General features: G+C 41.3%; 2 protein-coding genes across 10 annotated transcripts in view; one reads left to right on the top strand and one right to left on the bottom strand.

Moving 5' to 3' along the window:
• Positions 1–15,090, top strand: part of CDKL5 (cyclin dependent kinase like 5) — a 277,196-nt gene that overhangs the window by 91,718 nt on the left and 170,388 nt on the right. The gene's annotated exons all lie outside the window — the stretch shown is intronic.
• The window catches only part of SCML2 (Scm polycomb group protein like 2), an 81,578-nt gene that overhangs the window by 11,661 nt on the left and 54,827 nt on the right, over positions 1–15,090 (bottom strand). For all 9 annotated transcript variants that reach the window (XM_070750755.1, XM_070750757.1, XM_070750758.1 and 6 more), the window contains exons 8-11: positions 10,271–10,397; positions 8,394–8,597; positions 6,601–6,783; positions 2,299–2,412 (exon numbers count right to left, since the gene is read on the bottom strand). In XM_070750755.1, coding sequence (XP_070606856.1) covers positions 2,299–2,412; positions 6,601–6,783; positions 8,394–8,597; positions 10,271–10,397 — 628 coding nt within the window. The remainder of the gene's footprint in view (positions 1–2,298; positions 2,413–6,600; positions 6,784–8,393; positions 8,598–10,270; positions 10,398–15,090) is intronic.

Raw genomic sequence — 15,090 nt, 5'->3', positions numbered from 1 at the left:
GGCAGGAATGCGGGCTTACATGCCAAGCTGCCATGGAGCCTTAAAACTGCTCTTGCAGAACTTGCCTGAAGGCATCAAAGTCATCCAACTCTGGGGCATTTTCATCGTGCAGTGACAACAACCATGCTGAAGCACTCTCTTCCAGATTGACTGCGATGACATGGATTTGGGCCATATTGTCTGGGTATATCGCACCATAATGTTAAGCCAGGAAATGTGCTAGTCAGTTTGTGCATCATTGAAATGGGCCACTGGGAGAGTGGCTGGCACTCCTCCTGACCCAAGATGAATCCCTGGGGCAGAATACTGCCTGTTGCCACCAGTTCTGGGATTCCAGTCACGGCTGCTTGTTCTAGGGCCCCGGCCACAGCCAGAGCAATTGGTGCTGCTGGCTGCAACCAAGGAGTGGCAAACCCCACTGTTGCCACCATCTGTGCCAGGAATCTAGCCTGCCGGTACCATCAGCTAAGAAATAGGAGAAGGAGTAACCAGGACTGCCTAGATTTTCATGACTCCTGGTCCACGGGTGGCAATCCTGGTTCCTGGCATTGCTGTAGCTCTGTCCCTCTGAACTTCTCTCAACTGTTCCATGGATGGGCTGTGGCTGGTGGTCAAGAGCTACTACTCAGTGGGGTGGTCCCATTTGAGTAGTTGCCTCGCTATCCACTTGCCATCTCAGACCATGTTGATTGTGGAAGGAAGATGAGAGTCTTTGACCTCTACTGCCTTGCCCACATTCAATGCCCAGTTTTTGCTCACGTTTGTTGTCTTCAGCTTCTGGTATGGAATATCCTTCACTCATTCCTTAATGACAGCTGCAGTTGCTTGGACTTCTCTTTTGTTTCAGGCACATGCTGGCTGGTTGCACTCCTGCTCCAGCCTGAAGTGGTGCTGGTCTTCCCAAGCCAAGACCTCATCCATCTTCTTCTCTTCTGAGTCTTTGCCCTTAGTTGGCAAGTTGACCTCCTGGTGGCATCCAGGCAGACTATTTCTACGAGAACTGACTTAATGTCAATTGTCCTACTGGGCTACACAGCAAAAGAAACTCCTGGGATATTTTTTTACCAAGAATATAACTTTACTAAAGATTCTATATGGGTACAGAAGTAGAAAATCCAGATCTAACAGTTTCATGCACAAACAGCATAGGAAACATTTCCCTTTTTCCATTGGATTTTCCATTGTCCATTATCCACCATTCATTCGCATTTGTTTTGTTGAAAGAACACTGTGGCAGGTGAAGATTATCTTCTGAACTGTTAAAATGATTGCAAATTGGGAGTCTGTGGTAGCTCTCTACATATGGAAAGACAAATAGTTTGCCAACTTTAAAAATGATTTAGAAAGTGTGCTTTGGGTCTTAAGTACCTCTCTGATATTCATTAAAGCGTAATAAACTCCGAGTCTTTGGAGAGAGGCAGCATAGAAATCTAATAAATAAATATTATGCTCTATGCTTCCATGAGATACTTTATTCTGACTTATCCATTTCCATTATTCAGGCACCTGTTGTGGTCCATAGGGAGGGAATTTGCACAGCCTGAAACAAGCACATATCAATTCTTATGGCATGTTGAGAGATACCCTTCCTCCTAATAAGGGAAGGCTGCTGAATTCCTTTCACATACTGTCTGGATTATATCTCTCAGTAATCTTTAGATTATCAATTTCCAACTTGATACCTCAGAAGAGTTTCCTTCACTCATCCCTTGCTGTTTTGTCTGGAAGGATTGAATTCATTTTGATATTTATGCATTCCTTAATTTAGAAATATTTAATTCTAATCTGATTGACAGATCTGAAATTTCCATGAAAAAATAAGAGTAAATTTTATGAGATTAAATTCTTGTGAGTGTATGGAAGCCTTGATTGCTTGTAAAATTTTGAGTGTGTTATTCTGGACGGGATGCCCAGAACTGTAATTAAGTGTGGCTATCTTTATTTATGTTGTACATTATAACATTTGTGGCAGGATCATATTTAGGTCCTTTGGATTTTTTAAGTCTTGCAAAATTTTAGCATCTCTTTTTTAAAAACCAAATAAATTGGGGTAGGTAGGTGTATTTTCTGGAAATGGCATAATGGGACAAAACATTTAACATAATATTATGTTATATCTGCAAGACTCGATGGACAACTTTCAGTCCCTGCCACTCTACAAACTGATCCAATTTCACTGTGCCCTTTAACAGCATAGCAATGACCCTTAGCAAGAAGATGCAGAACATCCTGGCCCTATAATGAAAAAGATTGCTTATCTTTACTTATTGTAAGTGAAGATAATTAAATTTCAGTTACCTTCAGATGAGTGAGCTTCAGGTCTTAGAAGCTTAGGAGACATGGGGACAGGATAGGGGGGTGAATCCTGAGAATACCACTTTGCATTTCTACTGTCTGATATTTGTTCTTTTGCTATATAATCAAAAGGGATTAAGGAGTTATAAATGCATGCAATAATTCATATGTACATACACTTAAAGCTTCACTTTACAAAGATTTCCAAGGTAGCAAATTTAGAAATAGTTTAGAATCACTAGGTACAACAATATTTGCCAGTGTAGCAGTCACAACAGGTTCAGAAAAGTTTATCTAGAGAGAGATACCTTAATTAATAGTACCTGCCTTATTAATCTTTCCATGGAAAATGCATATGGACCTTTCATTGTGATGCAATTCCTTTCTGTCCATGTATTTTTCTATAGTATTTACTTAAAAGCATTTATAATGAGTAATTTAATTATTAAATTAGAAAATTAGAAATCATAATTCTTTATTGGCCAAGTGTGATTGGACACACAAGAAATTTGAGTGTACACTGAGTGCATAAGCTCTGAGTGTGCATACAAACAACAAAATGATATGTCATATAATATAGCTCATAGTTACAATCATTAATCATAATACCTAAGAACGCCTCTACTTAGGAACTTTTCTAGATAAGAATTGGGTGTTCAAGATTTTTTTTGCCTCTTCTCAAGAACCATTTTCCACTTACAAACCTGAGCCTCCGAAACTGTAACTGGAAAAGGCAGGAAAAAGCCTCCGTGAGGCCTCTCTAGGAATCTCCTGGGAGGAAACAGGGCCAGAAAAAGTGAGGAGAAGCCTCCATGGGGCCTCTTTAGGAATCTACTGGGAGGAAACAGGGCCTCCAACCTTCCTGTGGTTTCCCCAATCACATGCATTATTTGCTTTTACATTAAGTTCGTAAGTAGAGGTACCACCGTATTCTACAAGTGATATATAATGAGATACCTTGAGATGAGAAATAAATATATCACTTATACAAAAAGTGAGCATTTTTTTCCGTAAATGACAATCGAATCAGAAGCACACAACAAATTAATGAACTGAAATTAATGTTTTATCTTTCGTCTGTATAAGAAGGGAAAAGGTGGTTAAATAAGGATGCTTTAATTATTGCCTATTTTGTACATTTAATATAGATTTGGTCATTGGATCCAGGAGTAGGAGGTAATGTTTTGTGGTGATTCTCCTCCTTTCTCTGTGGCTAGTTCCAGTCAGTGTTGCTGGACAAGGAGAGATCAAGCTCTGAGTCCCTGAAGTGTGTGTGTGTGTGTGTGTGTGTGTGTGTGTGTGTGTGTGTGTGTGTAGAGGGTGTGTGCTTACCTCAAGATTCTGGTTTCTCCCCTATCCTCTTTAACATGTATACACTTGTAAGTTCATCCAAAAGCAAGGGTTATGGTATTATCAGTATGCTGATGATACCCAGCCATACATTTCTGCTCCTGGCCAGCATTTGGTGCTGTTGTAGTGCTATCCAAGTGATTGAGAGGTCTTCTATTACAGTCATTCATGCCGAAATCACTTCCTGTTTTTTTGATTACTGCAATATAATTTACATGTGTCTGCTCTTTACAATCAATCAGAGGTTAAAATTGATCCAGGATGCAATAGTATATATCGTATTGGATATTCATAGGTTCACCCATGTTATCTTTCCCTTGTGTGAGCTTTCCTGACTTCCAGTTGCCTTCTAGATGCAGTTCAAGCTGGTAATCACCTTTAAAGCACCACATGGCATTGGACCTGGTTGAATATATAACTGCCTGTTCCATTAGATCAGATAGTGTAAGCACACTCCAAACCCTATTTTTGAAAATCTGTCTTCTCAATGGACCTTGAAAATATGCCTTTTCTGGGGCTTTCCTTACCTTATAGAATACCCTCCCTTCCAGTGATTTGGCAAGCCCAAACAGCTTTTTCAGAAAACCATCAAAAACTGGCTTTTTACTGAGACAATGGGATGGGATGGGAGAGGACCAGATGGGACAGGATAGGATAGAAGAATGGAATGTGGGTAATTGTAGTTTGCTGTGGGCATCCTAAGGGGATAATTAAGGCACAGGGTTTTTGTTTGATCATTTTACTGTTTTATGGTTGTTTTATAGTTACTAGTTTTATTGTTGTGAGTTGCCCATAATTGTGCAAGATGGATGGCCATATAAATCTTTTAAATAAATAAATAACAGTAGTTGCCAAATTGAGATTATTTCTGAGAAAAACATATGCACTTTCAAATTTCTTTTTTTATGTAGACAATCTAGGTAAAATAAAATACATATAAAAACACTATAAGATTATTTGATTATTGTAATAAAAATTCATCTCCATAATTTAAAGGCAAAATACAATTATAATGAAAAACTCCGCTTCCTGACAGGATTCAATCAATCTCAAACATATACAAGATAGTATTTCATTGGCCAAAATGTGAAGATCTCAAATATTTGAAAGAATGTCTTTTCTGCTTTTTGTATAGAGTATGTGGAATTAAGATTTAATTTTAATTAAGTGTTTAATTACACATAATATATTCTTGTTTCCTTTCAATTCTAATAGAAATCCTAATATATTTAAAGTTCACATAACTATAGTTTATCTGACAGTCAAGCAATATATTTAGGACTGTAATCCAGCTCAGTATGAATTCTGATCTGAATGAAGTATATTAGGTGGTTTAAATTCACCTGAAACAGGACATGACTAAATTCATCCAGCTTCTAAATCAGAATTCTAATATATGGGGATACCAAAAGTCAGGCCCCATAGGCCAATCATAATATTAATGTTATTTTTTCAGAGAATATTACTGTGCTTAGGAATGTTTAAAAGTCATGCATAAAACAAGTAATAATGTATTTAGAAGTAAATATAATATTATCATAGCTTATACAATCAAGTGTCTATGAGATCTGACTTAGAATCCCATATATAATTCAAGTATAAAATAATCATTTTGGGCACCTGCTCATATCTCAATAAACTATAACTTTCCTGTCCTTAATTGCAATCCTTGCAATCGTCATTCTAATCATTATGACTTGGGTGGTTGATAAATAATAGAGTTCTAACAGTCCATTGAAATAGAAGAAATCCTTGGTTGATGGCCATAATGCTAGTGGCTGTTTGGTCATTATAGCATATACAGTAAAGCTAGAAACCAACACTGCATCTTATGACTATAAGCAAGTAAGCAATGTGAAATCAGGAGATTTATAGATACTTGTTTCAGATTTACAGATTTCAACAGGCAATTGTAAACTAAATAATTTACCATACTATTTTCTTATCATAGCAGTTGCGTATCCATATTAATGCTATCCATCAATCTAGGCTCAAAGTAGAAAAAGTATTTCTATATGTAAAACTTCCTTTTTAAGGAAGCTGCATTTTTCTGGGACTCTGAGGAAAGCATATTTGATGTGCCAGTAGCTATAACATGCATTTTATGAATCCTACTTTCCTCTTTGAATATGGATTGGATTTGTAGTCCTAATACAGTGGTTTTCAGTTTACCTTACTTTTAATTCTACAGTGAATGGCAACAATGGCTGACCTTTTGGGGCTCAGAAGTTGTAAGGTCAATCCTCCTTGGTATTTGGACCAGTGTTCCCTCTAATTTTTTGGGGGGTGGGCGGAAAAGTATAGTGTCTGAGCGGCAGTCCCTTTGGGATTGGGCGGCACAGAAATAATAAATAAAGAAAGAAAGAAACAAACAAATAAAAAACCCACCCTGTTTTGCCTCAGAGAATTTCAAAATAAAATACTGTACTGTGTGTCTTCTTTTTCTTTCTCTTTTCCTTCCTCTCTTTTTCTATCTGTTTCTCTCTCTTCCTCTCTTCCTCTCTCTCTCCTTCCCTCTCACTCTTTCCCTCTCGGCTTCTGGGCAGGTTTGGAAAACTCTGAGTTGATGATGATTTTTAAGTGAGCGATTGCTCACTGCTCAGCTTAGAGGGAACTATGATTTGGACATTAGACTACTAAATACCATGTCTTCAGAATACACTGGAAAATAGAAGTCCCTGAAAAAAGCTTCTGAATTGTTGCCAAAAAATTACATAAGCATGTTGTCTAAGTCAAGATATACTTTAAAACTTTTGAACTTATAATTACACATGTGTGGAAAAAAGCAAAACTATCTACTTTTAAAAATTCTTACTAAAACACTGTGCACTATAATTCAAAATGATTATTGTACTGTTTTGTTTCTTGCTTGCTATTTTTCTAAATATAAACCATCAATGCTAAAATACACAAGAGGTAAGACAAGGAAAGGAACTAAAGTAATCAGAACATTACCTGACTTGTTTCTATCATGTTCATTGGGACTATGTGCATTTCCCATGTAAGGGCTAAAGGGCTGGCTACTGAAAAGATTATCACACTGTAGGCTGTGGCAGAGTTTCTCCAAGAAGCGCAAAACAAAAGATGCACTATTCACAGAAGGAAGATTGATGGTATGTTTCTCCTCATCAAAAGAGGCTGTCAGTAAAAAGATTTTTAAAAATACCAATATTATTACATACAATGAAATATCACCAGTACCTAACAGAAGTTATCTCCCTTTTAATGAATCCTAGGAATAAAAAGAAGGCAGCAGTTAATACTTTTTCTCTACAAGAGGTTTTGGATCATTCCCAGTATCTCTATGGTAATCAATGTGCATTTGTTTTGCCAAGTTTGAAAAGCACATTTTTAAAATGTTATTAATTTTCAAGAATGTAATACTACTCAAATGCAAAGAGCTCAAAGGGCTCCTTCTACCTCTCTGAAATTATATGTTCCTTTGGGCTATTGGGAATGACTAGGAGCACCAGCCCATTTCTATTGCCCTAGGGCTAGTATTGCAAAACTGTTTTATATTTAGGAATTGAAGGTCAATTGGTTCCCAGCCTAGAAAAGCACAATGACCAAGACTGAGAACTCTTGTTCCACTGTCATGATATTAAACATTAATTTGAAATCAATGTGTTTTCTATAAGATTCAATTTAATAATGCTAGATATAAAGTGTGAAAGCTTAACCACAGAAAATGGTCTCATCTAGCATTAATATAATGTAGTAAAATAAGGCAGGGTTTTTTTTAAATCCCAGAATTATAAACAGGCATCCAAATGTATCCCAAAGACTGCTTTTGCTAGAAACAGTGACAAGGAGCAGTTCTAATTTAGAACTAGAGAAATATTGACACAATAAGGCATACAGCAATTATACCTATGTAGAATACTGACTTTTCCAAAACAGCATTCAGCTAAAATATAAGCTCACTGTAGGAAACAGAATACATTCAGAGTTTTGGATCAAACATTTTCATATAAAGCAAAAGGAATGGAGGTGCTTTTGCTTTTAAATTATAACAGAAAATATTTTTCTGGTTTTAGGGAGATGTGACAAATATAAGTCAATGTAAATATAACTTATTTAAATAATAATTTAATAAAGAATAAAGAAATTTAGACGTTTTGTCATTGCCAAGCATATAGTTTTTACTGGCTTTCAAAATATTGATTTTGCTGGTTTTTTAAATATGGATTTCTTGTGGTTAGTTTACAAGAGTCATTGACTACTTGTGCTGCATAGTTAACAACAGGCCAGAAGTCTGGCTTACTCTGCATGTCAAAACTACAAGTGAGGGTTTTTTCACCTCTTTGTACAAAAAGCATAAAGCCAACCAGAAATAAAGAGCTTCATATAATATTAAATTGGGTCCAATTAGCCAAATAATCAAGACTCATGTCACACACCTAAGGGGATCACTGAAATGAAGATATTCATTTTTAGCAGAATCCCAAAGGTGGTTTTTCAAAAGGAAATTTGACTTTGTTTTTCTTGAAGACGTTTCAGTTCTCATCCAAGAAACTTCTTCAGTTCTCATCTAAGAAGCTGCTTGGATGAGAAGCAAAACCTCTTCAAGGAAAAATGAAGAAAGTTGCCTTTAAAAAAGTACCTTTGGAACAACCATAACCTGGATGAGTGAGAGTCTCCATAGATATTCTTAGATGAAGGTAAGCCAGAGTTGCTGATTTGTTGTTCACAAATGTAATCTATGCACAAAGTTGAAGTCTAAATATAAAGCAGATAAAATAATGTACCAGTAATAATCTCTCCAGCATGATGCCCAGCCCTGAGGAATCCAAAGACAATTTTTGATTGATAGGCACAATCTACACAAGCTTGGACAGCCTGCTGAAGTACTACATTCACAGGACCTGGTCCAAAGTGATCAGGAAGCTGCTGAATTTTCTTTTTATCAAGATGAGGCCCAGAATTTCCGTGCTTGTTCACATAGACACAAACTAAAAAACAGGACAAAACATAATGTAGAATTCATCTTTATCTACCTTCTTAAAAGGCATCCCGGTGACATAAAATTTACATTCTGACAAAATGAACAAATAAAACTAATCTTTGTCTATCATTTTTCTTACCCAAGAAATTCTTACATTGCTTTTTAACATCAAAAGGAACTGCAATCCCAAGATTTCACTTACATGGTACATTTCAGATGAACCATAATGTCCACCTTGAGTACATGTTCATAATTATTGCACTTCTAGTCCTGTTTTTTGCTACATTTTCCAGAATTAAAGAGAAAATAAAATCCCTTCAATCTAAACAATCAGTTCTCATTTTGTTCTCCTTTATGAAACATCCACTTTCCTCATCCCTACCTTAGATAATAAAGGTACAAATAGCCAGGAAACACAATCAATGGAAATAAAAAAGAAAAGAGAACTTTGAAAGCAAGATTATTAGAAGTTCGAAGCAACATTTAAACATGTAAGAGAGTAAAAGTAAAATGTGGAAAAGTCGCTTATTGGTTGCACAGAAATTTAGAAAACAAGAAAATAGCTGTGAAAAAATAAATTATTATCAAGAGATCAGACATACAGAAAATACACAGGTACACCAAAGAAAATTTGGGCGGGAAATAGCATTATTCATCTAAGGACTCTTTGCTACTCCTCAAGTGAAACAGAAAATAATGCCATAGAAGAAACAAACAGATTTCCAAAGAAGCACAATCTGAGTTCTGATTAAAACAATATATAGAAGGTTTAACACATACTAGCGCTTGCATAAATACAGTAATACCTCATGATACGAACTTAATTGGTGCAAGGAGGAGGTTCGTAAGACGAAAGGTTCGTAAGATGAAACATTTTTTTCCCATAGGAAACAATGTAAAGTCAATTAATCTGTGCAACCAAAAACCCCCCCGCAAAAAAACGGCTTTCGGCGACTGCTGGGAAGCCGCGCCGCTGTTTTAAAAGGTGACAGCCGGCCTGGGGGGCTTCCCAGCACCCCCCGAACCCGGGTTCGGGGGGGGGGGTGCTGGCAAGCCCCCCAGGCTGGCTGCGACCTTTTAAAACACCCGCGCTGCTTCGCAGCTGTCTCCTGAAGCCGAACGCTAAAGCCAAACTTCCGTGTTCGGCTTCGGGAGACAGCTGCGAAGCGGCACGGCTGTTTTAAAAGGTTGCAGCCGGCCTGGGGGGCTTCCCAGCAACCTCCCGAACCGAACCCGGGGTCAGCAAAATTTTGCCTCTTCTTACGAACTTTGTTTGAGTTACGAACCGGCGTTCGGGAGGCTTCTGGGAAGCCCCGCCGCCCGGCTGTCACCTTTTAAAACAGCTGCGCGGCTTCCCAGCAGTCTCCGAACGCCGGTTCGTAACTCGAAAAAAGTTTGTAAGAAGAGGCAAAATTTTGCTGAACCCCGGGTTCGTATCACGAGTTGTTCGTAAGACGAGGGGTTCGTATCTTGAGGTACCACTGTATTGCTTTAGAAATTGATAATACAGTATTCTATATTTTTCAAATTGATGTAAAATGGGAATATATATTCAATGCAAAGCCTCGTAACTACTTTCAGACTTGTTTTTGCGCTTCTAAAACACTGAAGTACCATAGGGTAAATCAGGAATCATCAGAATTTAACCCCATGAGATTTTTTAAAAATAGGTAAATTTACCTGTTGAAATAACAGCTGATGTACCAATGATACCAGGTGCCTCTCTGTATATCGGGGGGCTGCTATTGTCGACTTTTGCAGAAATAGGAGGAGAAAAGGTGAGAGGTTCTATTGCTATGTTTTTTTTCTGTTGAAAAATAATGCATTTTATTACTTTAAAAATACTTTTGCAAATAGTCATATCATATTTAGATTAATATCAGTTGATACAAAATTCTGATACAGTGAATTATTGAATGCTGTCAATTGAGCATAAAAGAACTGTTGTACCTACCTGAACGGTCTTCTCAATGCACTGGAAGGAGAGTCCAACATGGTACTTTACCAATCCTATTGGTAGAGACTGAATTAAAAATTTACATATTAATTGAGTACTGCCCCCTTGCCGTCCCCATGAGCTCAGTTTTAAAAACGAAGACAATGTAAGAGGATAACCAATTTTATTGCCAACAACAATATAACTAAACAGAACCCCAACTCCGGCGTCTCTGAACCATAACAGTGCCGGGTGGGTTTGGACTCTCCTTCCAGTGCATCAAGAAGACTGTTCAGGTAGGTACAACGGTTCTTCTCCACTGCACTTGGAAGGAGAGTCCAACATGGGATATACCAAAGATTCAAGGCCCATGGGAGGGAGAAGGTCATGTCAGGGACGTCCGAGAAAGGCACACTCGCTGTAGAACTCGTCTACCAAATGCTGCCTCCGCTGAGTCCAAAAGAGTCCAACTTATAATGACGGATGAATGTCGAAGGTGCTGCCCAGGTCGCAGCTCTGCAAATGTCCTCTATTGATGCTTGTGTTGACCATGCGGCTGATGCGGCCGCACTCCGTGTTGAGTGGGCTGTTGTACACAATGGCGAAGCCTGGGCGCTTGCTTTATAAGACTCAGTAATGCAGTCTCTAAGGCAGTGGCTGATGGATCTAGAGGACAGTCCAAGTCCCATTTTCTGATGAGAAAATGCGATAAACAATCTTTCTGACTTTCTGAATGTCTCAGTCCTTTTGATCTGACGTCAATCTTGTGCCATCGTAGTTCCGATGGGTGGCTACCGTGTGTACAGAAGTCAGGAAGTATTAATTCCTGTTTCCTGTGAAAGTCTGTATTCACCTTTGGGATAAAGGTGGGGTCTAGTCTTAATACGACCCTATCCGGATAGAAAATGCAGAGATCCGGTCAAACAGAGAGAGCCGATATTTCTCACACTCTGCGCGCAGATGTGATTGCCACTAAGAAGGCTGTCTTGATGGAAAGCAGACGGAGTGAAATGGATCTCAGGGGCTCGAATGGAGGTTTCGTCACTGCCCTGAGTACTATAGCAAGGTCCCACGACGGGAACCTTCGCACTGGTGGGGAGTGTTTGTTTGAAGCTCCTCGTGTGAAGTCTCTCACCCAGGGGTGATAAGCCAACGAGCGTGTCTCTGGCACCTGTATCATAGTAGCGAGAGCTGCTACTTGCCTTTTCAAGGTGTTAAGGGCCAAGCCCCGCTCCATCCCTGCTTGTAGGAATTCCAAAATGGCAATCACCGATGCCTCTCTCGGGTTGAGTTGGTGTTTGTCACAAAATTCACAGAAGGCCGCCCATGTAGCCTGGTATATTCTGGAGGTTGATGGACGTCGTGCGGCCTGCATTGTAGCAATGACCTTCTCCGGTAATTTGAAATGTTTTAGTCTGTCCCTCTCAAGTGCCATATGGTCAGTTGAAGCCACTGGGAATCTGGATGTCGTAGAGTCCCTTGGCTGAGAGAGATGTCCTGAGTCGGGATTCTCCACGGGGGAGACACTGATAGTGCCACCAGGTCGGAGAACCATGGGCGACGTGGCCAGTGTGGTGCCACCATCAGCACTTCCGCTCGCTCCCGCAGAATCTTGTCCACTACTCTCTGTATGAGGTTCATTGGAGGAAATGCATATACCAATCTGGGAGGCCAAGGGGATAGAAAAGCGTTGACCCCTTCCGCCCCTGGCTCTGGGAAGCGTGTGTAAAATCTTGGAAGCTGAGCGGTTTGGTGACTCGCAAATAGATCTACTAAGGGAGCCCCGAATCTGTGGATTATTTGATGAAATAACCCCGGATCCAATCTCCATTCCGATGGATCCTGGGTAGTCCTGCTCAGCCAGTCCGCCTGAATGTTGCTTGTTCCGGCAATGTGCTCTCCTGACAAGGATGCTAGGTAACATTCGGCCCAATCGAAGAGGTTGGTAGTCTCTTCCATGAGACGCTGTGACCTCGTGCCCCCCTGGTGGTTCAGGTGGGCTCTGGTCGCGACATTGTCGGTTAGCACCAATACATGCCTGTTCTGAATAAGATGAGAAAAGGCTCGCAGGGCCAAGAACACTGAGTTTGAGGAAGTTTATATTGACCGGTGACAGGTCTTTTGCAGACCAAAGGCCTTGGGCCATGTGATGTCCAATGTGGGCGCCCCATCCGGAAAGACTGGCATCTGTTGTAAGGATGACTCGATCTTGAATGTGGAAGGGAGAGCCCCTGCGTATCGCTTGAGATGTCCACCACCTCAAGGACTCTCTGACCTTCCGAGGTATGTGGATCCGCTTGTGAGAATGGCTCACCTTGGTCTTTTGGGTGGGAAGCAAAAACCACTGTAGAGTTCGGATGTGGTGCCTGGCCCACGGTACGATGCCTATGGCGGACACCAAGGTCCCCAGTATCTTGGATAGTAACGATAGCGGGACCCACTTTTGGTGCCAAAGGCTGGATATCAATTTGTGTATGTTGCCCCGCCTTTCTGGGGAAAGCGAAACTGTGGTTGACAGTGTGTCTATGATAGACCCCAGGTGTAGTAGTCTGGTAGTGGGGGAAAACTGGTTTTTTTCCTTGTTGATGGTAAACCCATGAACTTCCAGCATTTGTATGGTCCTGGACAAGTCGTTCCTTGCCCTTGATGGGGACCTGGACAATATAATCATGTCGTCCAGGTAGGCCATCAACCGGACAGATCGGACTCGAAGGTTGGCGGTTAGGATGTCTAAGAGTTTTGTAAACGTCCGTGGTGCCGATGAAAGGCCAAATGGCATGGCCTTGTACTGGTAGTTTCTTCCCTCGGAACAGAAACAGAGAAATCTCCGATGTGTTGGATGAATGGGCACATGTAAGTAGGCTTCCTTCAGATCTATGGATGTTAAGAGGTCTCAAGATCGAATTGATGTCAGAATTGTTTGTAGGGAATGCATTCTGAACCTCCTGTATCGTATGAAGATGTTCAGTTGCTTCAAATTGAGGATTAATCTGCATCCTCCTGAGGCCTTGGGGACGATGAAGATCACCGAATAGAACCCCATGCTCTCCTCCTGACAGGGCACCTGTTCTATGGCCTGGATGTCTAGCAAACTTTGACCGGTGAAGGGTGACGTCCGCGGAGAATTCTGCCGCCGCCAGCAGCTTGCTCAGGTCCTGGCGAAGTCTGCCGTCTTCGGGTCCAAGTTGCGATTGCATCTCTTGTATCCACATTATTGATGCCCTGTTGAAGAATGATGCTGCAGCAGCGGCCCTGAACCCCCAGCTGGACATTTGATGCGCTTTCCGCAACAATGTCTCCGCCTTCCTATCCTTCGGTTTTAGGCTATCACCTGTTTCTGAAGGCACTAGAGCGTTGGAGACCAGTGTTACCACCGGCTGGTCAATGGGTGGGAATTCAAGGAGTTTTTCCACTTCCTCAACAAATGTGTAAAATTTCCTTTCGAGGTTCGAAGGGCCTTGTGCTGCTGCCGGATGCTGCCAAGGGCGTTTCACCCCTTCCATGAAGATTTCTGAGGATGGAATATAGTCGGATTCGGGTTGAGGCTCCTTGAGCAGGGTAGCCGATGTTTTGCCTATATCTGTGGCCTCTGCTGCCTTAGTTGAGCCGGGTAGGTCCCTCACCTGCTTTGCCTTGTAAAGCAGAGTCCTGAAAAGAGCAGGTTTAAACAGCCCTACAGCTGGTGTCTGTTCTGGTGCTGTTTCATCCTCCGATAGGTCGTATTCCCTATTGCTGTCGTCAAATGGAGCCGGCTCCTCTGTCAAGGATCCCAAGCCTGAGGGGGGCGGTACCGACCAGAGGCTCCTTGCCTGTGTTTGTTGGGGTTGCCGGGTATACTGCTGTGCCCCTGCTGTTATTCCCTGTGAATATGCATTTGAGATAATGTCCTGCAGGTCAGGAGGCATGTGTTGCCACATGCCAGACTGTGTTCTCAGTCCTGCAGCTGTGGGGGTAAATGTGGCCAAAGGCCCTTGGGAGCTCCTCCCTGAATGGCCTGCAGACCCAGGTCTGGTCCAGGATGTGCCAGGTGAAGGCATGACCTGAGGTAGAGGTGGGAATTGTCTGTCCGATGACCAGTCCCCTTCAGTGAAGGCCCCAGTCAGCCCAAAGGTTGATTGGGGGGTCATAGGGTCAGAGATTGATTGTCTCTGGGTCAAGGGCAACCCTGCAGGGGAAGTGTGGAGGGCTGCTTCCAACTTCTTTTCGAGCACTTTAATGTGTTTCTCGGCTTCCTTAAGCAAGGAGGAAGAGGCAGAAGAGTGTGAGGCCTTTTCCTTTTCCTTCCCCTTGTTTTTGTCTTTGATAATTGTGGGGGAACCGGGCTTGTCGCTCCCTGGATGGCCCTCCATTGTACTCACAGTAACTGTATTAATTGTCTCTGGTGATCTAGATGAACCCAGGTAGAAATGGAAACCTCCAGTCTGCTTCGTCAGCTTTCTCAAAATGGCGTTGCAGCCATCCTTGTATTCTGTGCAGGCGCAATAAGGACTAGACTCCCTTTTGTGCTCATCCGCTGCCGGAAATAGCTCTTTCGCGCCTTCTGGGTGATCCGAGGCGCTCGCTA

This window comes from Erythrolamprus reginae, chromosome 4 (genome assembly GCF_031021105.1).
Source record: "Erythrolamprus reginae isolate rEryReg1 chromosome 4, rEryReg1.hap1, whole genome shotgun sequence".
In the NCBI taxonomy this organism is placed as follows: Eukaryota; Metazoa; Chordata; class Lepidosauria; order Squamata; family Dipsadidae; genus Erythrolamprus; species Erythrolamprus reginae.
This window is presented reverse-complemented; position numbering and strand designations above follow the sequence as displayed.